Consider the following 23532-nt stretch of genomic DNA (forward strand, 5'->3'; position numbering starts at 1 on the left):
AAAAATCAAGAAAATGTATTAGCATAACTTCTTCCTCTGGTTACTTTAAATGAAATTCTGAAGTGTGCTGCTTCTGGAAAGTGCTGACTTTCTGAGCTTTTCCAGTACTGTAAAAGTTTAATAAATGGGATTTTCCCGCATAATTTTGAGATAAATGGGAAAAAATGTAATGAAGTGATGTACCAAAGGCAGCACAGGAGCCAAAAAATGTAAGGGATTATGGCCAGGACCCTTAAATTCTTAATCATAGAATCATAGAATGGTTAGAGTTGGAAGGAACCTTAAATATCATCTGGTTCCAACCCCCTGCTCTGGGTCAGGAAACCTTCCACTAGACCAGGTTGCTCAAAGCCCCATCCAACCTGGCCTTGTTCTTTTGTGTCGTTTGACAGTTGCTCTGCAGTACTGTCTAAAGGCTCAAATAGATTGGACTTCTTGTACTTGTCACCACCCCAAAGAACATACCCTCTGAGAGGCAGCATGGAGGCAGCTGAAGGAGACAGGGGAGGAGAGGCACATCAGTGCGAGACCAGAGGAGACAGAACATGAAGCAGTTCTGCATCAGGAAAGGTCCCACATCATCCTCTTCTCGTAACCTGGCTGCTTTCCATAAAAATAGATTGTTCTACATATTCTTTTTTATCATAGGAGCAAACAGAACCAAGGAGTTAAAATACAAAATACACCTAAGAGGAATGATGAGCAAAAATTCTGGGAGTGGATTCACTTTGGCTTAAATACAGTGTAAGAAAGAAAATACTTGTTTCTAGAAAGCAACGCTTACTCATATTTTTCAGAGAGAGTAAGCAAGAGGGGGCATTACCCGTAGCCAAATGATGTGAGTGACCTTTTGGGATTGAGGAGACCCAAACTGAGTTAATTTCCAGTCCCTGCTTCAAGAGCTGCTTTATGCAATTTGTGTTAGTTGATTGGAAGCAAAGAGGAGAACATATGTTTCCTCTTTTTAAGGAAGTGTTTTCACTATCAGGCTTACAAAGGCATCTTTCACTTTTTTTATTCTTTCACCTAAGAATGTTATAATCTGAACTGCAGAATGACGAGGCATCTGCATAAGTTTTTCAGCGCTGACAGTGTAGCCTGGGCTATTGATTATGGGGTTTTTAAGAGGTGTTTGTTGTGCAAATTCCCTTAGGATGGAGAGAATATAAAAATAGGTTTCTGGTTTCCTGGATCAGTGTTCTAACCTCTAGGTTTCATACAATGGGGAACATCCCATTTTCTGCCTTTCGTTGAATCCAGTGCTGAGCAGGCGGCTTACTCGGAATGAGGCACAGGTGTCTCACACAGGGATCCCAAACAGCAGCAGGCATAAAGGTGCGTACGTCAGATAAGGTGGCAGTCAGTGCTTTTGTTCATAAGTAACGGCAGAGTAAGAAACTGTTTTCCTCAAACGCTGAGAGTAGCAGGAGGGGGAGGAAGAGCATTATTCTTACTTTTTGGTAGAGTGAAAGCACATCCTACCCTTGTATTCACGATGGCATCAAAACCCCTTTGACCTTCCCGACTTGCTGTAACAAATACTGTTGAATGCACAAAGACCTGTGGCTTGATAGTTGTTAGGAAGGGAGGAGGGAGATGATTTTTCCAGATGACAGTGATCACTGTATTAGCTGGGAGCGTTACTCCAGTTCTAAAATCCCATTACACTAGGGTCATGCAAAAGGGGAAGGGAACAATCTCTGTCACGTAAAACTTACAGTCCAGAGGCAGGACAGGGATACAAATATCAGGAAATAGCTGAATAGTGTTGGCCGGTGTGCCAGCGTCCAGCTGTTCACACATTTTTAGAGAGGCGTTGTAGTAAAGGGAAATTTGGAAGATGTTTTACAGATGTTTACAGGGAGTTCTTTCCAAGTGCAGGGAGGTGCACTACGAGGAGGTTTGAAGATGATTACTTCAAGGCAATGGGCAGTGGAGGTCCCAAACCTCTTTTGCAGCATCAACTCGGGCTTGTTCAGAAAACAAAACTGCCAATTTGCTTTTTGGTTTTCTTGTGGTGTAATCAGGAGTGTTTTACAAATACCAAGGAATTAGTTTTCATGCTCCCTCTGAAACAAAGTGCTAGTGAGGAGACATATGGAGAGGGTTTTTCTGAGTGCTCATTAACTGTGTGCAGTTTGAGATGCTTAAGACTTTTTATTTTTTTTTAGACTGCTTAGCTTTGTATAGACACTTATGGCACTTGTGTCTCAAAGCTTTGATTGACTTGATTTGCAGATTGCAAATGTTCCAGCGTGAAACCCAAATTTGGATATGCAGAAAATGAAGACGACACTTCCTCTGTCCTTTGGAAGAAACAATACGTTTGCTTAAAACTTTGTGATAAATTAATTTAAAGCATTTTACTTGAATCGCCACAGAATCTGGAAAGGATCTCTTGGCTTGTATATTTTTTTATAGGAACAGTCTTGGTGATCAATGTCGTTTCTTAGAAGACGAAGAGTTTAAGTTGTTGAGCTAAGAGCGCAATACAATTATGCTTAAGAGGTAGAATCTGGCTTTTCAGAGGAGCAGTTAATAATTTCTAGATTACTCTTGTCTTTTCTGCCATTCCAAGTCTTGCTCATGGCTTGCTTTGCAAGTTTTACTGTCACTGATGTAGGGGTCCTGAAGGCAAGTTCTCTTTGCTGATTCAAAATAGTCGTTTTTCAACATTGAATGGAGTGGTAGTTGAGCAGTACTTGGCAAAAATAGATACTCTGATCATGTGGTTAAAGACATGATGCATATGTCCAAGGAAAGATAAATTTAAGTTACTTAGCCAAGTGTAATTTTAGTATTTCACACATTCTGTAATTTTAGCAATGCTTTTTAAAGATGTCATATTTTCAAGTATTTGTACGTTTTGGCAATTTGGCAAGAACTAAATCTTTGGATTCCCTTTGCTGAATCACTTGCTTGGCTACCGTGCAAGTTTTCCTTTCCTCCCAATCACATGGTCAGGAAATCTGTGCACTAAATCTTAAGGGCTGCATGTATGAGAAGCAGTACTCTTATGCATAGAAAGGGTAGATCACAGGGGAAAAAAATAGTCAGTATATTGATATGCTATTGCATTTATTAATAGGTAGATGGTCCTTTAAGAGGGACACCCACCTTTCTTTGATAAACAGAGAGCTCATGTAATTTAGGAAAAAAAGAAGGGTACAGGAAAGCTGCATTTTACTGCAAAAAGAACATCTCGCACTACTGTTGCTTTGTCCACTTGTGCTATTGTTCCTTTACAGGAAAAATTATGATGATTGTAAAGGAAAGGACTTACCTATAGGTATCATTTCTGTTAAATCATTAAGCAGCAAGCTGCTTTTCATTACCGTATCTCCCATCTCTGCTAAGGTGAACACTTAAAAAAAGAGCTGTTTCTGCTTGAAAAAGGTGATATATGGCTTAGGCAACGATTTTGTCCCGTAGATCAGTTGCTGGTATTTTGTCTTTTACACCACCTGTAAAACTATATAAATACGAGTTATTTAATAAGTTAGTTGATCAGATTGATTTTTTTTTTTTTTCTGTGTTGCCAAGGGAACATTACATGTGTCCATTGCCTTTTGACCCTGGGGGAGCACAGCGATGCTCGCAAGGAAGGAGTAAGCATAGCCAGCAGAGCCTGTCTGGCTCCAAACCAGGGCTTCTTGGAAGAGCCTCCTGCACATCACTGGAGAACAAATTGCTTCCTTTCCGCTCACCTTCTGAAGTTTTCACTTTGGTGTCTGCATCTTCCTTGCTCAGTGGGCTCTGTTAGCAACTCGCTCTGGAAAGCCTTTGTTCGCTTTGCTCGTGAGAGGCTTATTTTTTTGCCAGAGGTTCAAAACATTTGTCACGGGGTTTAGCCACGCTGCTTTCCAGACGCCTTGTGTGTAGGATACCTACGGGAGTGAGCGTGTGTTGTGGCACTTGAGGCAGCTGGTCAAAAAATTAAAGCAGGGGACGTAGGTGCAGCACAGGTTGATGAATCAAGCATGTCAAGTTCGGAATGAAGATGTAAAATAGCATTTTAATGTATTAGATTAACTGTTTTCCTCCATTTAATGTTTTCTTTCCGAAATAAGTTTAGCATGGTTGAACGTTGACCTCAAGGTATTTCTGTACATAATATCAAACCTACATTATTATACATTGTGCTTTTGAGTTTAAAAAAAATAATAAATTGAGCCAATTAATACATTTTACAGTGAAATGGGTATTGAAGTGTGTGGAGAATTATTAACAGACTTTAATTTATAGATCTCAAGATTGTGCTTGATAAATATGAAAGATTTGCTGATTATTTCCTAACATGAAAGGAGAGGGTAAAAAGGCTTTTCTTGCAATCCACATCGCTCTTCCTTATACCATACTGCAGCCCGCGGAAAGCACACTCGCAGTCTGCCTCCACCTGAAAAGCTGTTGCACATTCGTACTGTATGAACTGCTGTTGTACTGTTCCTGTCCTATAATAATCCTATTTAATTCTTGGTCTACATGCACACTAATAGAAAATGGTGCTTTTTATTCTCTCCTTCAGCCAATACCAAAGCCCGCAGTAATGAATTTGCTGAAAAGAACGGACTTCAAAAATACGAGTACGTCTTACATCCGCGAACTACTGGATTCACTTTTGTGGTTGAGCGTCTAAGGGGAGGTAATCCTGCTCTGTATTTGTATGTCCTTTTTTTTTTTTTTTTTTTGCTTACTTTAAGATAGCGAAGCTGATGTTCACAGAACTGCTTGAAGTAATTTCAGAGGAACTTTATATATCCCGATCACACAAAAAGCCTGGTTTGCAACCCTACTTAAAATGTTTGTAACATGGAGAGATTTGAGAGAGCTGATAACTGATACTAATATCACCAGGAGATATGCAGTGGAGGAAAACAACATTTTCCCATTTTTTTTGTTGGTTTTTTTGGTTTTGTTTTGTTTTTAATATTGTAGCTTGTTTAGCTGTCTACCTCAGAAAAATAGTGGAAAAGATCCCAAGGAAGTTCAGCCTTGTTGTCTGTACCAGTCCTTACCTCCAACTGGGTGGTTGTCACGGAACACACAGACATATATGACACTGCCCTCTCTGAAAAGCTTCTGGTTTTAAGCCTGAGAGCTGAGACAACAGGTTGATATGTTAAATGGAGAAGGGGAAGGCACAGCAGTGGGTAGATGCAGCAAGGCAGCCGCCCAGTGCTGCCAGCTTTTTCAGGTGATGGTGACTCGGAGAAGCTGTGTAAAACAGGAGTTGTGCTGCCTGGTCTTGGCAGAGTGGTGGCCAAGAGAATGCGTGAGACTTACTTTCTACCTAGAAATGATCTTCCATCCCTGTATTAGTCTGTGGGTAGAGATTGAGTCCCTACTATCAAGGGAACAGAGAATAAAGATGTGATTGCTTGTTAGATTGAGATGTCAGTAGGTTGTTTTGGGAGTGGGCATTTTGATGAGATTTGAGGCCATGGCAGTGTAGCCATTAAATGATAGTGATGTGGCGGTGATTCAGATACAGATGAGCGAGTGTTCACAGGATATATGAATGTATGGCTGAAGAAAATAAACATGTACAGTAGATATGAAGTGACTTATTTACAGGCAAGTTCTTCAGCAATTCTAGATCTTTAACACATGTTGGTTATTCTGACTGCCAAAGGAAGAAGTTTGAGATTATTAAAAATAATAGGGGGCCCGCTGGTAGGTTTTTTCCCTTGCTGGAATCCTTGCTTGGATTTTAGGAGCAGAGCTGGCTTGCATTTTGCCTGATTCTTACTAAGCAAATATCCTAAAATCACCGTAAACACTTTGATATTTTGTCCAGCTGGACAATCCTAGCTGGGCCATGTGTCTATTTGACTCTATTTTTGTTAGACATTCACTGGTAGACATCTTAGATTTTCGTCTATCTTGAATGTTTATTATTCCATTCGCTCAAAAAACCCCTGCCACATAACACAATTTCAAAAGCTTGCTTTACTTAACCTAGTGCATAATATTTCTAGACTGGAATACTTTTTCAGTTAAAAGTATGTTTTCCACTGGAAATATTATCAACTTAAAAAAAAAAGAAAAGATTCTCTATTTGCTGCAGAAATGAGCTTTGTGGTTATACAGTCATTTTCTAATTTTATAAAAATACTTTTCTATTGCTGTATGAGAGATATATGCAAATTAGGCTATTGGGTTATAAAAAGGAAAATATTTGGCGCTGATGAATTGATTTTGTGCAGTACAAAGCTGGGGAAAAAAACAAAAACATCCCTGGATGATTATTTTTTGTGTCTGGTCTCCCAAATGTTTTTATGTCCTACTTTTATTTAAGGCAGGAAAATATTGTGTGACATACTAATGTCCCTTTGGCATTGAATTTATAGGTATTTGGTACCTTGATAGGCATTATAAGCTTTATGTATTATGACTGTCTGCTAGTATGTAGTAAATTATGTGTGAGAAGGTGGTTCATCTAGCATTTTAAAATACTTAGTTATTACTTACTAATTTAAGAATTGGTTTTCAATTGTTTGCAAGTGCGTCAAACATGGACCATTTGTGTTGAAATGTTTTATTTTTGTGGACAACCCAACGGTATTTGCTTGACTTTAAAGCACTTCAGTATATTATATACCTGCATATATGTATTTTCATCTGTACAATATAGATGTCCAGGTAGATTTTCAGATAGAGGTGGCACAGTTTATACTTAGCATTATCATGCAGCTCTGGTTTAGACTTATTATTTATACTATTACGTGCCTTTTTTACAATTCTAATTTCTAATACAAGCAGTAATAAAGAAAACAAGGATTGTTAAGGATACAGTGTTAACATAAGTCCCTGCTTCTGGACTGTCCTAATACTGCAATAGTAGCAATAATCCTAAGAATAGATTTGTTTCCTTTTTTTCCTGCTTGTAACTGCAAGCTCAGAGCAGTGTGTGTGACTTTAACATGCAGGAGGGAGTGGTGGAGATTTTAACATCATGTTTACGTCTTTGAAAGTATTTTTGTGCAGAGATGACAACCTTATTGCCCTATAGCTCTCCTGTGAATACGTTCTGGCTCGTGGCTGTTTTCCATTCCTGAGGCTCAAGTGTCTTTACTTCAGGCCTGAGTACATTATTTTGCTCCAAAAATAGGCTGATGAAGAGAGGGGGAAAAATGTCATTAGAAGTTTAACTGCTTTTTGAATGTTGAAAAAACTAATTTAATTTGGCAAGAACCCTGATTAATATGCATCACAAGCTGTAGCATGAAAGAATTACCTGTTATTACATAAAAATAACTATTAGCGACCCTTTTGAATAGGAAATGAAGAATCAGGAAAAATAACCTTCAGTAAAATGTTGCCTGTATCTCTGCAGAAGGTTTCTTCCTAGAGGAAGCACTGTCTGTACCCTGACAGCAGAGTCTGAGCAGTTATCAGTCCTTTGCTTTCCGTAGGTGGCAAAAATTTCTGAACCATTAGAATGCGTTTTTGCCAGTGATGACCAACACTCAGATTCCTCCGGCTGCCTTCTCGCTCTTATATGGTCATTATTTCGACGACTTGATCTCTTTTGCCCATAGATACTGCTATGATGGTTTCCAAGTCACTGCTGAGAGTATGGGAGCTAAGAAAAAAAAAGATCTATATAACCTCCACCAAAAAAGCAATAAAAATTGTTTAGGCAATACATCTTCTTGGCTTTTGAGTCTCTCACCTTTTTTCCCACGTTGTAGCTCTTCATGAGTGATAGCTCTTACCCCCTGAGCTGACTCTTCTAAACAGAAACCCAGGCAAAAGCTGACTGGTTTTTCCTTTCATTATGCTCAGGTGCCAAGACAGTGAAAATACTATTTTACTTGTATATGATCACATTACTGTTTTTTCATTCATATAAACCTTAGAATCACCCAAGAGTAAACACAGACTATGAACATTCTTGAGATGTATAATTAATAACATACTCAGTAGAATAAGGACTGCAGTTGTTGCCATTTTTTAAGCAAGAGAAAGACATAAATTTGATTCAGCGTTGATTTTTTGTAGAAGTGTGTACCTTTGGCTCAGTAGTCATTTTAAGTAGGATGTTTTAATATAATGTCATTGTTTGTGCATGGTAAGAGAAAATACAATACAGATAGGAGAACACAAAGAGGGAAAAACCGCATGGCAGCTGGATAAGATCAGCTTGCTACCTGATACACAGCATAGAGTGTTACCTGAAGATGTGGAAGTGGGTAAGAGAGGAACAAAAATTTCAGTAAGAACTAACGAACATGGAAAAGTATTAAATATGCTTTAGCCAGTAGGCTAAATATAGATTAACAAAATATATGCATTTTTCAACCCTGCAAGAAAATCCTCCTTCTTGGGAAAAAGTATTGAATTTCTAGTCAATTGTCTCTGCAATTGATAAAGCAGGTTTGTGAGATTGTTCATTAATCTTTACTGATGCATATTACTCAAAATAGCGGTAGCCTTTTTTCCTAGCATGCTTTAAAGTTTGTTTCTGCAAACACTCTGGCCCTGGTCTATCAAAATACTTGAAGAAAGTGTATAAACTCAATTAATTACACGTTTTCTCAGTGCTGAAGCACATTTGATCACTTTGATCACTTAGTGTGGCAGCAGAGGAATTACCCTGTGGAAGACCAAACCTTTGTTGACCAAAGTGGCCACTGGAATGTTACATACTTTATCACATCTGTTTAGTTGGCTATTGATAGACAGCAAAGGGAAATAAAATAATTGATTTGCTTCTTTCTAATTCTGTTCACTTGATGGATTAATTTGTCTTGCCTGAGCTGTTATGAATCCTGGTTTCAATCAGCACCTGGTAAAAGTCACTAGAGCTTTATGCTGTATTTCTTTGGGGAACAAAGGTGAGAATTTTTTTGGAAAGACAGAACGTGTGATGAACAACAGAAAATGAACTCTAGACACCAAAATTAAGACTGGTTATGTTTGGTTTGGGGTTTTTTTTAAATATCATTATTATATACTTCTCTAAGCATCTCCTCAAATCATATCTAATCCTTTTTTAAAGACTGAAACTTTAAATAGATGTTATGTATGGAGTCATATTTGGCAGAACTTGGGTTAAGGCAGACCATCTCCTTTTACAAAATATAAGACTTTGAAAATGACAGAAATATGCAGGAATTTAAATAAGACTTTTATATAAGCATGCCTTTAACAAACTTAATTAAAAACATTTCTGGTTTATGTAATGCTCTTGAAGATCTAGTTTGTGAGATCCTTCTATGAAAGGTCAGGAGGTTACTCAGAAATGAATATAGCTTTTCAGGCCTGGTTGTATTTTATAAAGTTTTTTCTGAAGTGCCAAATGACATTGAAAGTTCAGATGGCTTGAATGTTCAGTTTCAAAGAGATGGAAAATAATACTAGTCGATTTGATTCAATATTGTCTGCATTCATTGAATAACGTATATTATCTTGGCATAATATCTGTAATTCCAGCCAAATAGTCTGTCAAGAGAAAATAGTTGTTTACGAATGTTTTCTTAAAATTGCTTCATGGCTTTTAAGTTTTTTCTCAGGACTAAATAAACAGTAAGTGTTAAGACAGAGCTGAGGTTTTAAAGCATCATTAAAGATTATTCATACTTTTGCAGACAATCATTTCTGCCAACATTAAATCTTAACTGACCTCTTCTTGACACTTCCTCTATATCCATCAACAATCTTTAATATCTGGATACATTGGACTGGATGTTCCTAATATATGCTTTATGTTTTACTGATTCTACAGTATGACGAAGAGTCAGAATTATTTGCTGCGTTATAGTATTTCAGCTTCGAATTTATTTCTGGTTCATAAATGGCCAACTGAAAAAAAATAATATTGCAGATAACAGCTGCCAACTGCAGCATCCTAAAATTACAGAAAGATACAAATTTAACATGCTTGCCTTCATTGCGTATCCTTACTGATGAAAAGAAACAGGGATTCTCATCCTGTTTCCATGATTGATTCAAAATTGATAGTTTTGCCCCCAAACAGATGTTTATATATCTGCAGTCAGAAACCAGTCTGTGTCTTCTACTCTTTATACCGGAGTTTTACAGTTGTGCAGCATTTCAGTAATTGCATGCCAATATCCCAATCTGTTTCATTGCTGGGGCAGGAAGATTGTATTTAGGTTTTCAATCCAGGAGCTATATATATAGAGAGATATATACGTAGATAGATAGATATAAAAAAATGTAAATATCTTAATCCTGCAACACTTATTAACTATTATGTAGATTCTGGATGCTTTTCTGGGAGCTATAGTATCCATGTCTGTGTATTTATGTACTTAACTTTTAATGCCATTTATTTGGGTTATGGTACAATGTGCTTATGTGGCACTTTTGAGCTAATAATCTAGGAGACAGTTTACGGTTTGCAGATGAATGTATGTCTAAGACAGTTAACAGGAGGTGGTGATCAGCACTTGAAAGCTGGCACATATGGTTCGGTTCACCTTTGCTGGGGTGTGAAGTAACCAAGCAGTTATGCAAACAGGTCCTCAGAAGTGGCATCTGGGTGTCCTCACCACGCACGGAGAACACAGTAAGCTCCTGTATAAAACCCTAGCTAGCTTAGGAACTGTCTTTAGGAGATGGTTCTGTCTTGAGCCCTGCAACCGTCACATGAGCTGAGGTACTCAAATTTGACGTATTTGTGTAAATGTTGTTTAAAGTTGATACTCTCAATTGAGTAATTCATTAACAAGACCCTCCAACTTGAAGTAGCCAGAGTATATTAGTATATTGTCTAACGTGTAACAGAGGTGCAGGATGTAGAAAGGCCCCACATCAACTGACGGTAAGGGTTAGATCTGTTGTTTTAACAAAAGCTAGCCGCCCTCTTTGTGACTGAACAGATTTCTGACTCCCAGAATGATATGCTGGGCCGCTGCCAAAATTTCTGTGGGTTTTGGCGAGGCCAGAGCTTGCACCCTGGCCGGCACTGTCACCTTGGAGCAGCTCTCACCTGTTTGTGCTGGTTGCTCAGTGCATGTGTAAACCAAACCCAGTCTGTTTTGGAAATAGGAAAATATAAGTGGCCACGCAAGCATTAGCTTTAGGTCCTCAATTAGCTAATTTCACCCGTATATCCATCGGATTTGCAGAGATTAAGCAGCAACTCTAAACCATCATTTCTCAATACAAGGAAATTCTTTCTTCCCAATTTTTTTCTTTTTTTTTTTTTTTTTTTGCTCTGTGCATGTGTGCCTCCCAGAGTCATGTTACTAAGTAGACTGATACTGAGAAATTACAGAGCTATTGTGAAAGAGCTTTGAGCAATTTTTTGTCTGAAAATGCAGTATTAAGAGTTCACTGGTTGCCGTTGTAATTGAACTTATGTTTTATGAGAATTGGATCCTGTGCATTAAATAGCATAGCCTTTGATAAGGAAATATTGGTTTGTAAATTGAAGCTTGCATGCCTTTTATGCCTTGTGTTGGTTGGTAGAAAATTCATAACAAACTAGTTAAGAAAAAAACAACAAAGACCTTGTTCAAAAATACACTTTTATCGCTAGGCATGTCTGTGAAATTCAGCAATGCAGAAAATCGGGTGCAGGCTGTTGCGCTTTATTGCGGACGCTGACAGTTGTCTCTGTAGTCTGGAACATGGGAAAGGGCAGCTTGACTTTTTCCAGAATCATGTTAACCGTTGATGATTACCATATCTTGCAAACATCTGCATGCGTTGGCTTTGATGTACTTCTCAGAATGAGCACCATTTTTCTGTTAGATATTTTCTGGCCTTTGGTACATGATGAAGTTTCTGTTGCTGTCTCTTCTTACATGTTGTACTGGAACGGTATTCTGCACTACTTGCCCCAACTCTGTGGCAAACTGTCCCATCGTTTCAGTCCTTCTGGGAAGGATTTGGTTTTCTCCAAACCTCTCTCTTCTCTCAGCCCCCATGCTTTCCTCTTTCCAGCCTCCATGGCTTTTGAGAAGGGAATGTGGCCTTTCACTGGAAGGTTCATGGTGGACCACTGTAAGAGTTGCTACCTGTAGTGTTTGCAGGTTGACGTCTTGTTTTTTGCATCACCCACGTATCCATGGTACTCATCAGAAATATTTCAGGTTTTATGTTCTTGAGCCTGGCAAGACTCACCTAGTGAAATAATCTCCCTACACTCTCTTAGGTGTGAGTCATGGCTTGTGACAAGCAGATATACCATGCAGTGGATCTTTTTCCGTTTGCCTCCTCGCAGGTGATTAATAGTCGCTGTGGTAACTATATTAAAAAGTTATTATTTGCCAACAGTTACCCCACAGTGGTATTAGAGGTTTCCACTGTTTTCCCTTAACTCAGAATACACAGTATCTGTGGTAACGATGTGGTAATGTTTGGCGAATGTGGACATTTTTAATTGCTTCAACTGGAGGCCTGGAACGATGTGAGCTCATCAGATTGCATACGTAGAAATGAAGCCTGGCCACAGATGAGTTCAGGAAAAATGATTGTTCAGTAAAAACTAAAATTATTCTCTTCAGAATTGAAAGTATGTTCCTGCTTTTGTTTTAAATCTAATGTTTATCTCCTCTTCAAGGTATATTTTAAAAAAGGTTGTTCTGGTTGTTTATGTGCTTTGGCTAGGCGGTGGACCAAGAGTGTGTGTAACAAGGTCTATCTGCTGGTCTAGACTTGGTCAGCATCTCTCTGGGAGTGCATTCTGAAAGGTCAGTCATCTGCTTGGAATATTTATTTGGTTTGGTTTTTCCTATAGTGTCACTCACAGCAGCACGCTAAGCTTAGCACAGGGGCTCGCCATACCCTTGGTGCTCCCCTGAGCCTGCACGGAACACCAAACAGTCCGTTTTGTGGCCTTGTTCACGTCATCCTTGTGGTGGGCTTGATACTAATAAAGTGTACCAAATACTGTAAGAATTGACAAGGGGTTTGGGGTTTTTGTGGCAGAGTACTGAGCTTTGTGGTTGTTTTTAAAGCCGTATGGCTGCAGGACAGACAATGGGTGAGCCTCAGGTAAAGTTCAGGTTTATTTATTACTGCTCGTTCTTGTCAGCCAATGATCCATGTTTTTGCAGGTGCTGTTGGTTGGATTGGTAACATATTTAGTTATTGCTGAAGTTGAAATTAATTCCTATAAACAGAGGAATAGTATTGATATCTCTTTATTTCACATGGCATTACAAGATGCTCTACTCAGCATACCCGTTTCTTGGCTCTCTTTATTAGTAAGGCAGATAATTGCTTCAGGGAGTCTTAAGAGAGGAGCCTAAACATACTTTTTCCAGGACAAAATACTGTTTTAGTTTCAGTTAGGAGATGATGTTTCCTGATGTGTTTATTAGAAAAATGGCAGCACCTCTAGGCTGAACAGACCAATCCCAAACTAGAGTCCCATTGCAGAGGAGATTCTCAGTCATATTTTATGGATTTCCCACTCTTACACTTTTTGCAGATGCTAGCTGTTTTCATTTCCAGCTGCATTAAAGTTACTGCAAATGTATTTTGTGTATTCCTGATATCACTTTTCTATGAGTAATTGCTGGCAGGGGAGAAGGTCCAGTGGAGTATCATTTCAGTTACTGGAAACATTGGAACCCTCAAGCTGTTCAGATACAGCCCCCAAATCTGTAAGGCAGTAATACAACTTCCAATGTCCTCTTCTTGCAAAATTTGCTGCTTATATATCATTAAACCTTAAGTAGTTTGTTTCTTTCGTTCCTTTCTGCTGTTGCAGCTTCAGCTCTTCTTCCCATTGCCCTCCTCCCAGTCCCCTGCCATTATTTTAAGGGTATACAAAAATTAGCCCAGCATCATACTTTTCCGAGCTGACTCAGATCCCTGAGTTTGGCAGTCATTTGCAAGGCTCTGCTCCAGGGATGCTGAGAGCAGTACCACATTCATGAGTCTTGGATGTTGCTATGGTACTGATACTGAAAAACGAAAAACATGAGAGGGCAGAGGAGCTTGGGAAAAATTGTAGTAGAGTATAAATGCTTTTAAAAATAGATTTTTATCAAAACATAAACTTCAACATAAATTCAACGCTTCACCTCATTCATCGCCATCTATGTAACCTGAAATATTGCTGTCGTTGGGACTTATTTTGTCAACCTTTTCCTGAACTGCAGGATTCTGGAGGGCAGGAAATAAGGTCTTTGCTCTCAGTGTTCTCACCAAACATGGGTAGATATAGGAAGGGTTTCCCTTTAGTGCCTACATACCATGCCAGTTATTTGAAGTGTTGTACAATGTGAATTAACTATTATAATGATGTATATTACAGGTTACAGACGTAAAGGTTGAAAATATTTTCCCATAAATTAACTTTTCTGTGTAATGGCTACCAGTTAAGAATGGGAGAACTGTTTTTAATATACATTCAATATGATACTGTCTCTGCCCAGTCTCATTTCATACTGTTAAAAGCTAATAATATCTTAAAATAAACATCTCTGAAATGCGTATCATCTATATTTAGACTTGTGAAAAAACTGTGATTTTGTTTGCATTGGTAGTCATTGTTGACCTCACAGTATAACAATAAAACTGAGTGCTCTTGATGATTATAAAACAGTTCCAGGAGCGAGGACCTGAGCAACCTTCTGTCTGGTTTGATCCAATCACCGGTCCTTCACTGCAGTGCTCTGAAAGGACCCAGCCCATCCTGATGGTTTCTGCCATTGCACAGACAATAAGGACATCTATTAGGAGAAAAGCATAACATGCACAATAAATAAAAAGAAGAGAGACATTTTGGAAAAAAAGCTTCAGAGACTTTGGAATTTGTGAGCAATGGCACGTTTGCGTTGCCTGGAAGTTGCTATGGGTACTGATGTTGAAAGCCAAACACACAGAGGGCAGACCTTAGGGACGTAAGTCCCATTTAAAATCCTGTAAGAATTCGTGTTCTTTAGATCTGCTTGGATGCTTTTGAAGAATCATCCCTCAAAAGGATTCTTTGCTTAAGTGCTCTCCAGGTTCATCCTGTCAGAAGCACCGCTGTGATTTAACCAGTCCTACTTCTGCCTTCACTTACCCTAAAAAAGCATTCCTTCCAAAAGACCTGAAAGCTCCCTGGCTTCCTCTATCAGCCCCTTGCTTTCCTGCTCTTGTAGCATGGATCGGAGAATTAAATGTAACATATGCTCAGCAGCTGTATAGCTTCTTCTTTCCTTCCCATTCTTCACGTACTGTCTGCTAGGACTGTGGCTTTTTGAGGCAGGTATTTTGGTTTTGTACGTCTGAAACAACCACCTCGCTGGTATATTAGCATTGTTGAAGCAGGTAGCAGCTAATGTGCAGCTGTCTCAAATAGCTCACTCCACATGTCCACAGCATTGCAAATATTTAATAAACCTGTTAATAATGCATTCCAAACCATACTGAGAGGCTGTGGAGATTCATCAGGATTTATGCTACCTGTGGTGCTAACGAATTCAGTTGACATTACACACTGAGACACGCACGTAAGCATGCATTCAATTTTAAAATATATACATAATTTCTGATTCATAACAGCAGCGTTGTACATTAGGAGAGAACATTTTCAAAGGATTATTCTCCTCGAAGGGATAAATTCTCTTGACTTTCAGTCTTGTGCCTTTCTGTATTCTGGCACATGTTGTAATCAGCTTGCGGCATATTCTTTTTCACATCTTCTTGTTTGGATAGCAGCGGACAGCACAGAATTTTATTAAAATCAAGCAGCCAAATGCTGATGGAATATAATGAGGCTGTGACTCACATGGTGGGTTTCTTCCTGTAAGGTGGGGTATATTGTGTATATACTAAGCTGTGTATATGTAGAGGAATTTTGGTGGCCGATTTATGTCTTACTTGGCAAACTGTCTAGGGTATCATATTCTAAAAACTTGTTAATATAGTTACAGAAAACAGATTGACTTAGCCTTTGTGAATTTATGCAGCAAGGATATATCCCCCATGGTTATTTACAATCAGAATGATTTTTCCTCTGCCACTTCGTCTGAGATGACTGAAGGTGCCGTGGCCAGACTGGAGCTGCTTTACACCCAAACTGAAGAGATTATGGTAATGAAGCCAACATGGGTTTCAACTAGTCAATATGAGCAAAGTGAGCTCACTCAGTCTGCAAAATATTCCGGGGCATCCCCAAGCCAGTGTAGCAGTACTGTTGTTCAGAATGATTTCACTGGCATCTTGCTAGAGGTCCGTTACCTCCAGTTAGCTCATCAAGAGGAGGAACTCAACTGAGTAGCTACACGTCATTTGGAAAACATTCCAGGATCCACTATCAGGATGCTCTGTCTTGACCTACAGCTCCAATAGCCTCATCAGGCGCTGCATCTTTTCAAAGTAAAACAGAAGGAAAGTGTTGAACATTCAGATTGCATAACTAAATGCTGAGAAATAGGAATTTCCAAAAATGAGATTGACTGCAGCCCTCTTGTGGTGTACGCTTTTGAGTGAGAGAGCAAATGTTGTGTTCTGCCACGCTGCTATTTCCTTTGCTTAGAACGACAAGCTTTTAACAATATATTTCATGCTTTTTCCTTTCAAATGAAAGACAGAAAAACTATGTCAGAATGGAGAGCTTTTACTGGCAGGGCACTGAGGCTGAACCTCGAGTGAACCTGAGGAAATGAACTGAGTTTCTTCCTATGAGAAAGCTGGAATTTGGGAGTATCTGGTTATAATTCCAGAAATGTTGCTTTCATTTTTTAAAGTTTTCAAATTTTTCAAGAATTCTTTTACAGTTGTTATCTTACTGTTGTTTTCCCCAAATTTTTTGCTGTGCAGAAACACATTCCTAAAATATTTTCTTTATTTAATATAAGAGTTGTGGCAAATACGAAAAGATGGAAATAGTGGAGGTAGCTGAAAGAAGTAAGAGGGGTTTAAAGATGTATACTGACAGCATATTCTCAAATCTCTTATCTTATAAAGAAAATAATGTGTTTTCTCTCTCTGAGTAATCCAGAGTGCACTTTAGGAAAAGGTGCTATATCAAAAGGGATATTTGAACGTGGTTACACTATAAGCATCTTCTAGCTTTCAGATTTCAATCTCTTAAAAAAAACCAAACCAACAAATAAAACACAGAAGTGGGGTTTTTTTTCCTAATTTTCAAGTGATATGTTTCTTTGACTTTTGTTACTAAATCGTACTTCTGTTTTATAGAGCAGAAATGTCAAATTGCCTTTTGCTCCACGGAATTCAGTATGTATATCTGGATTTAGACAAAAATCAAGAGCTGTTATCTTGAAAAGGAATACCAGCATGGTTTTAATCCCAGAAGTATGACACTTCACAAAAATCTTTCTCTGAAAAAAACCACACGTAAACCCACATTAAGAAACCAATTATAAACAAATAAGAACACGTGCAATGTGCTGGTCAGGCTTTTGTCACAAGATAAACAAGGGCTATTGAGAACTGCGTGTAAAATATATTTTGTCTGCTACTTAGCACACACTGTAGCTAAAATGGAAAATTCTGTAGAGCCGAATGATAGCACTAAGTGAATTGGCATTTGCACTTAGTTTTCCAGTGGTTTGGCGGTATTAATAATGCAGCAGAAGGACAGGATATCCTTCAACTAAGTCAGTATGAAAAAAGGTTTTCATTAGCATTACAATGAACTTTGAGAACTAGGTATTCTTACTCATTGGGAAAAAAGGGTTTGAGGAAGCAAATTTTGTGTTTGAAAATGTTCGGTGAATTTTGAAGAGTATCTAAATGCGACTATTATCAGAAACTGTTTTTAGTATAGTGTAGGGATGAAGTATCTTTCTCAGGCTGTTATTGTAATTCATAAGATGTTATTTTCAGCAGTGTTTATTATACAAAAGAATGTTCAGAACCAGATGAATACACTAGGGAGCCTGGTTAAATAGGAATAAACCAAAGTAGTTACTTAAAGTTACAAGAGAAACAAAATGCTGACATAGATGAGATAAATTATTCTTTCTGTTGTTTTTCCATAATAGTCTACTTTGGTCAAAACCAAAGAGCAATAACTACTATATTTGTATATTTGTGGGCAAATTTAGATGAAGATCACAAATGTTTTGATTTATCAACCAAGGTAAAATGAGACTGAAAGCAATCTGGTCTGGAGGAGCTGATGCTTATCAGCAGAACCTTGGAGCTGAGAGAGATAAGTTGAAAGCCATCAGACACAGGCTGACAATAAATGAATAGACAAGGAAGCAGTTTATAATTCTTGTCACCACAGACCACAGAGCATTTGTGTTTTTCAGAATGGTCAAATTGGTCCAGCCTTAGAAACAGAGTATGCATTTCTGCTGAAGTGGAGATGACCATCTGGCAGCCTACAGCAACTTTGGAATTTGCTGCCTTTGCTGGTCTACCCCATCCTGAATGATGTGCTTAGTTTTTAATCTGCTGCCCTGCCACGTCTTCATAAGCCAATAATATCTTTTAGGTGAATTACTGTGCATACTATTACGCAATAGCTCAAGATTGTTTGAATTCTTAATCTTTTCTATGTATTTGGTTGGAACAGTATCAGGATTTTTTTGAAGGATCTCCTCCTACACCTCTCTGCAATAAACACTCCAAATACCCTTTCATGTAATCCTTCTTCATAAATTTATTGCGGTTCTGTCTTCTGCACATCCTGATGCCTGTGCCTCAGGTAAGCCTGAAAGAGTATCGCAAGTGGCCTCAACAGTTCTGCAGAAGAGAGAGTTAATTCTTTAAGATTCCTTCTCTCTTATGTCGCTCCATCCTTGTTTCTGTCTTCATCTGAGAGCAGAGGGAAGAAACTCTGTCAACTCTGAAGTTCAAGAGAACTAAGAAAGCTCAGGCTTTTCTGATTTTGTCTTTTGGACACTTCTTCTTTCTACTCTCTGCGCACTCTCCACCACAATCTTCCTCCGGCGCTAACCGTGGTGCAATTTATTACTAGTCATTTCTGTGTATTACTCTCAGCTTGTTCTCTTGCAAGAAGCCGTGATTTGGATAAGCCCCTTTCTCAAGCACAAAAACCATGATGCTTTGCTAACTTCCCTCAGCAGAGTTGCTCCACAGCAGGTGCTTGCCAGAAGGACCCTTCTGCAGCCTCTGTGAGACTTCTGCTGTGTCTACTGCCACCCCGGGCAGCCCTGGTTCTGCTGATGCCTGGCAGTTGCCCAGCATGATAGTGTTTGAATCCAATGTACGATGGATCAGATTTCTTGCCACATGGCAGACACTTGTGACGGTAACATTTCCAACTCAACATTACTGAGATATATTTGGTTCCTTTTTTTGTTCAGTGCAAATAACGCTCCCCATATATGACATTTTGAGTGAAATTCGATTAGCAGGAATACGAATAAGGTTGGTTGAGTTCAGTAGTTTCCCTTTGTTTACCAACAGAGGCTGATGGAGGTTACACGGTAGAGGCAGCTTTGGGTTACTGTGCCCCGCTTTATAAGCAGTTGTGCATAATAAGGTCCCTCCTGCCAAACTTGCATTCGGGATGACAGCCGGCCAGCTGGTGGCTCTCAAAGGAATTTGCTTCAAGTGGGTTATGCGCTTGAATGATCATATCTATCAGATTTGAAGGCAGATCCATGTTGAGTAAAGCTGCTGGAGGATATGTGCGCACAACTCGGTGTGAGGGACAGGAAGGTCTGTACCAGAACCTTGAATATGGCTTGCTAGGCAGAGTGCGGAGACCTGGGATAAGGTGTCCAGCTGTAGCTTTTCCATGTTTGTTTTTTTTTGTCTGGGCTTGGAAATAAATGATTATAAGACCAAGGCTGGAAAGGAAGAATGAATAAGCCTCTGCTAGCAAACAAACAGCGGGTAGTCGTCTTGCTGACCAAAGAGGAAATTCGGTCAAAAGCGTGGAGCCCAAGAGTAGCAGATGTGAGTGGAACTTATTCCCAGAACTGCAAACTGCTTTAAGTATCTTAACAGGGAAGGAAATGGCAAAGTTGTTTTTTATCAAACCTGTGCCCCAGCTATTGCAATACCTTGGTATTGCTCAGTCTTAGTGTACTGTGAGAATAGAAACATCTTACGGGGTTTGGGTTTTTTTTGAAATTGTAACAGTTCTGTCTTATTTCATCACAAGGTTGAAGTTCCTTTGCGGGAATTTCAGTTGCTTTTAGTGCAAGGTTAGGTTAAGATAACTTTAAGTGTCTATTTTGGCCTTCAGATCTCTGGCAGAATCCCTCGCTTGTTGAAATTGATGGAAAATTTCATACTGACTACACTGGAAAGGTAGTTGGACGTGTTGTTGCACAAGACAAAAAATTGTATAATGTTTATTGACAAGAATGTTTAAAATCCCAGTGTTTCAAATAGACATTGATGTGTTTATTCTAACTCTCAGTCAGGCTTCCTCTGCGTAACTGTCTTGTACGTCAGTATGTTGGGATAGGTAGTATGACTTGGAGAAAAGGAAATATAAAGGAGGTGAGAGAAAATCAGCATTTAGCTGTCGGTGTTGAATGCCCATTTAACTTGATTAGACTGGGTGCCTGTGAGGTGTCTCTTCAGTAACTGAAATGTGCATTCCCTTTAAGTGTAAAACATCAGAAAAAAGTATCAAAACGCAGAAGAGGTGAAGATGAGTGGGAAATTGCTACTCATCTGTTGAATGGAAACTTGATGTTAAATAAGATCTTCTTATGTTTCGCCATTTGAAACACAGTAAGAGTTCCAGGAATTAATTATCCAGCAATGGATGATGACATGGAAATATATTAAATATACATAGATAGCTAACCATGAATACTTGATGCATGCAAAAGAAGTCTAGTTAATTTTTATGTAAATTAAGCAACATTGAAAGTGGCAATATAATAACCAACAACACTGTTTTGCATTTGAATAGAACAAAGCAGCAAATTCACACTTGAAATACATTCTTTCTTCTTAAATTGTCTTTTCCTGGGTAGATATTTTAGCGTATGCTTTATTCACAGTAAAACTGTGGTCTTCATAGGTATCATCTTGTCTAGAGACAGTCAGACAAGTTAACCTTTTTAAAAGCTGATTTAAATCTTTGGAAGCTAATTTAAATCTTTGGTGGGTGTCATGTCTGTGTTACAGCTTGTAATGATTAAAGGGACTAGTGTTGAATCAGAGTGATAAGCAGGCATAGTTAATGCCAAGATTGTGTAAGGACTAGCTTATTTCCTAAATTTCGTGGAACTAATAAAAAGGGATGCTCCCTACCAGGAGAGTAAGAAAGTCAGGTGTGGGCTGTCCTGGCAGAGGTGAGGATGCTCCAAGTGCAGGCGTCCCTGCACCACGCTGCTTCCTCGGGGGAACAGCTCCAGCATGAACTTAGCCGAGAGGTTGCCTGTTATCTGGAAGACAGGAAACTCACTTGTGGTCACTGCATATCAAAGAAAAACTGAGGAGAAGGAAAAAGTTGAGGGGAAAAAAAGGTGCGTTTATCTTTAGCCTTGTGCAGCAGATTGCTTGGTAGATGGCAGTGCTTATCCTGACTCGTTATGCGTGGTTTATTTATGCTGCTTCGTATTACTTCATTTCAGAATTGTCCATGGAGAAATAAAAAGTTCAGATTTAGATTACATATAGAGCTTTTAAAACTCTTTTGGAGCTCTTAAGTCTTTGAGGGTGAGGGAGGAGGTATTAAAGCAATTATTAAATGTATATTACTATGCACTGGTAAGCAAACTTCAGAAACTGTTAAAGAACAGATGCCTTTGGCACGTTTCACTGGTAAGCATATGGCTATTCAATTTTGAAATGCGAATCCCAAAGCATTTAAATCAGTGCCTGTCAAATTGTTTGTCATGACAGAGGGTTCAGCTTGGAGCTGCAAATTCAATCCCGTTCCTTCTTCCTAATCTACGGCTGAATTTGATTAGTCGAGCCACCACTCAGCTTCCTGTAAGACAGGAGTCCTTCATCTGCAGGAAACGTACCGTCAGAGGCGTGCAGGGCACCATCTTTTACCTCTGTGTTATACAGTGCTGTGTGTTACGAAGGTTTGAGTATCGTTGGAATGGCTGGGGTCAAGTGTTTGTGTTAAGGATAATTTAAAAAAAAATTAGAAGCGTCAACTGATAATGCCCAAAATAAGAATATACTCCTATTGCAAACAGTTTATGTGTGCAAAGTTTGTAGAAGAGGCTTTAACACTTGAGCTGCAAGTCAAAATGACAAAATCCTGATTTTTTTCCTTCGCTTGTTTCCAAATCTACAACTTTTACATGGAGTTCAAGTTTAAAGTGAATTAATAATTTTATTTTATAAATGTCTGAGAAATAGAATCGGAAAAATCGTAGCGAATTGGCTTTATAGTTGCTGATGAGCACTGCTTTTATAAATGGAAAGCTCTAGCTCTAAGACTTGGTCATTGACATTACAAAATCTGAATCTTCCTTCACAGATCAAGTTTGGGCTTTGAATTTAAAATCTAATGCAAAAGTGAATATTTGAAGGCCTAATGTATTCTTTAAGGGTGAGGCTGGATTTCTTTATCACCTTCCAGCATCCAATGTCATTAAATCTTAAAGGACTGTTTTGTTCCATTTGTTGGGAGACTGGTAGTTTTGTTTGGATGAAACCGACAATGAAAGCAAAATGAGAGCGAGAAAAAACATTATAATGCATGGACAAATTGACAGTCAGAAGTCAGCGAACATCACAAAGCTGTTTGTAGAATCTTAATTTGGCTTTCTTACATGTATATATGAGATGATCTGGTCTTTAGCTAAATGATTGCCTGCCATTCTCCCCACACACACGTCCTCAGCCTCACTGAGCGCTCACTGAAGGAGCAACTTTTAAATATTTTGTTTTCTCCTCATCTTCAGTGTGTGGCCCCAGGGCTTATATGCTGCACTATTCAAGCTCTTCTCTGAAAACAGCATTTCCATATAAGCATCTCTGCTGCTTGCTGCTCTAGTACTGGAGTGCTTCCTGATCTTGAAGGAATTTATTTTCACTATATCTCATGTATTTCTCATGCGTGTGGGAAATTGAAGTGCAGCAAGACTAAAAGTCAGGCTCGCTGCCTTGTTTCAGAGACCTAGGGGCTTATTTTTCAGTCGTAGCTCTTTCCATGAGCTGGGGATGCTCAGCAGCAGTGTAAAACCGACCCTAGAACCTTCCAGTCAGCCGAACCAGAAGATGAGAAGTTAAAATGTGTTTATGAAATGGGTAGAAATAGTGTACAGTTCCCTTGGGTTTTATTTAGCCTTAAGATTGGTTTGAGACTCAAGTGCCTAAAGTTGAACTTGTCCTGTGTCCTCCCCCCTGACTCCGTTTTGTTTGTTGCAGACCTTTCTGGTCCTGCAGCAAATGAAGCAAAGCTCCTGGGCTCTGCTGTTACACAGCCCTGATTCACTGCAAGGGTCCCGGGGCAAAGTAGTATATCAGCATGAAGCTAAAGATAATATCCATTATATTATAGGCAGAGGCAACCTTAGGTCTGGTATTTTCCTACATCTGAGTATTGAACTTTACAACCTAATGTTCTTTACTACTTATGTATTTCATGTTATTGTACAATGTTTTTAAACACTAAATCAACAGCCGATCGCACAACAGATACTGCTGCCGTCCCTCCCCAGGCTGGGTTTTTGCTTTGGTTGCCAA

The 23532-nt window shown here is 38.9% G+C and overlaps 1 protein-coding gene across 3 annotated transcripts in view; it reads left to right on the top strand.

The window, feature by feature from the left end:
- The window catches only part of LCLAT1 (lysocardiolipin acyltransferase 1), a 118442-nt gene that overhangs the window by 62718 nt on the left and 32192 nt on the right, over window positions 1-23532 (top strand). For all 3 annotated transcript variants that reach the window (XM_054194060.1, XM_054194059.1, XM_054194058.1), the window contains one exon: window positions 4526-4642. In XM_054194060.1, coding sequence (XP_054050035.1) covers window positions 4526-4642 — 117 coding nt within the window. The remainder of the gene's footprint in view (window positions 1-4525; window positions 4643-23532) is intronic.

The sequence above is a fragment of the Rissa tridactyla genome, chromosome 3, assembly GCF_028500815.1.
Source record: "Rissa tridactyla isolate bRisTri1 chromosome 3, bRisTri1.patW.cur.20221130, whole genome shotgun sequence".
In the NCBI taxonomy this organism is placed as follows: domain Eukaryota; kingdom Metazoa; phylum Chordata; class Aves; order Charadriiformes; family Laridae; genus Rissa; species Rissa tridactyla.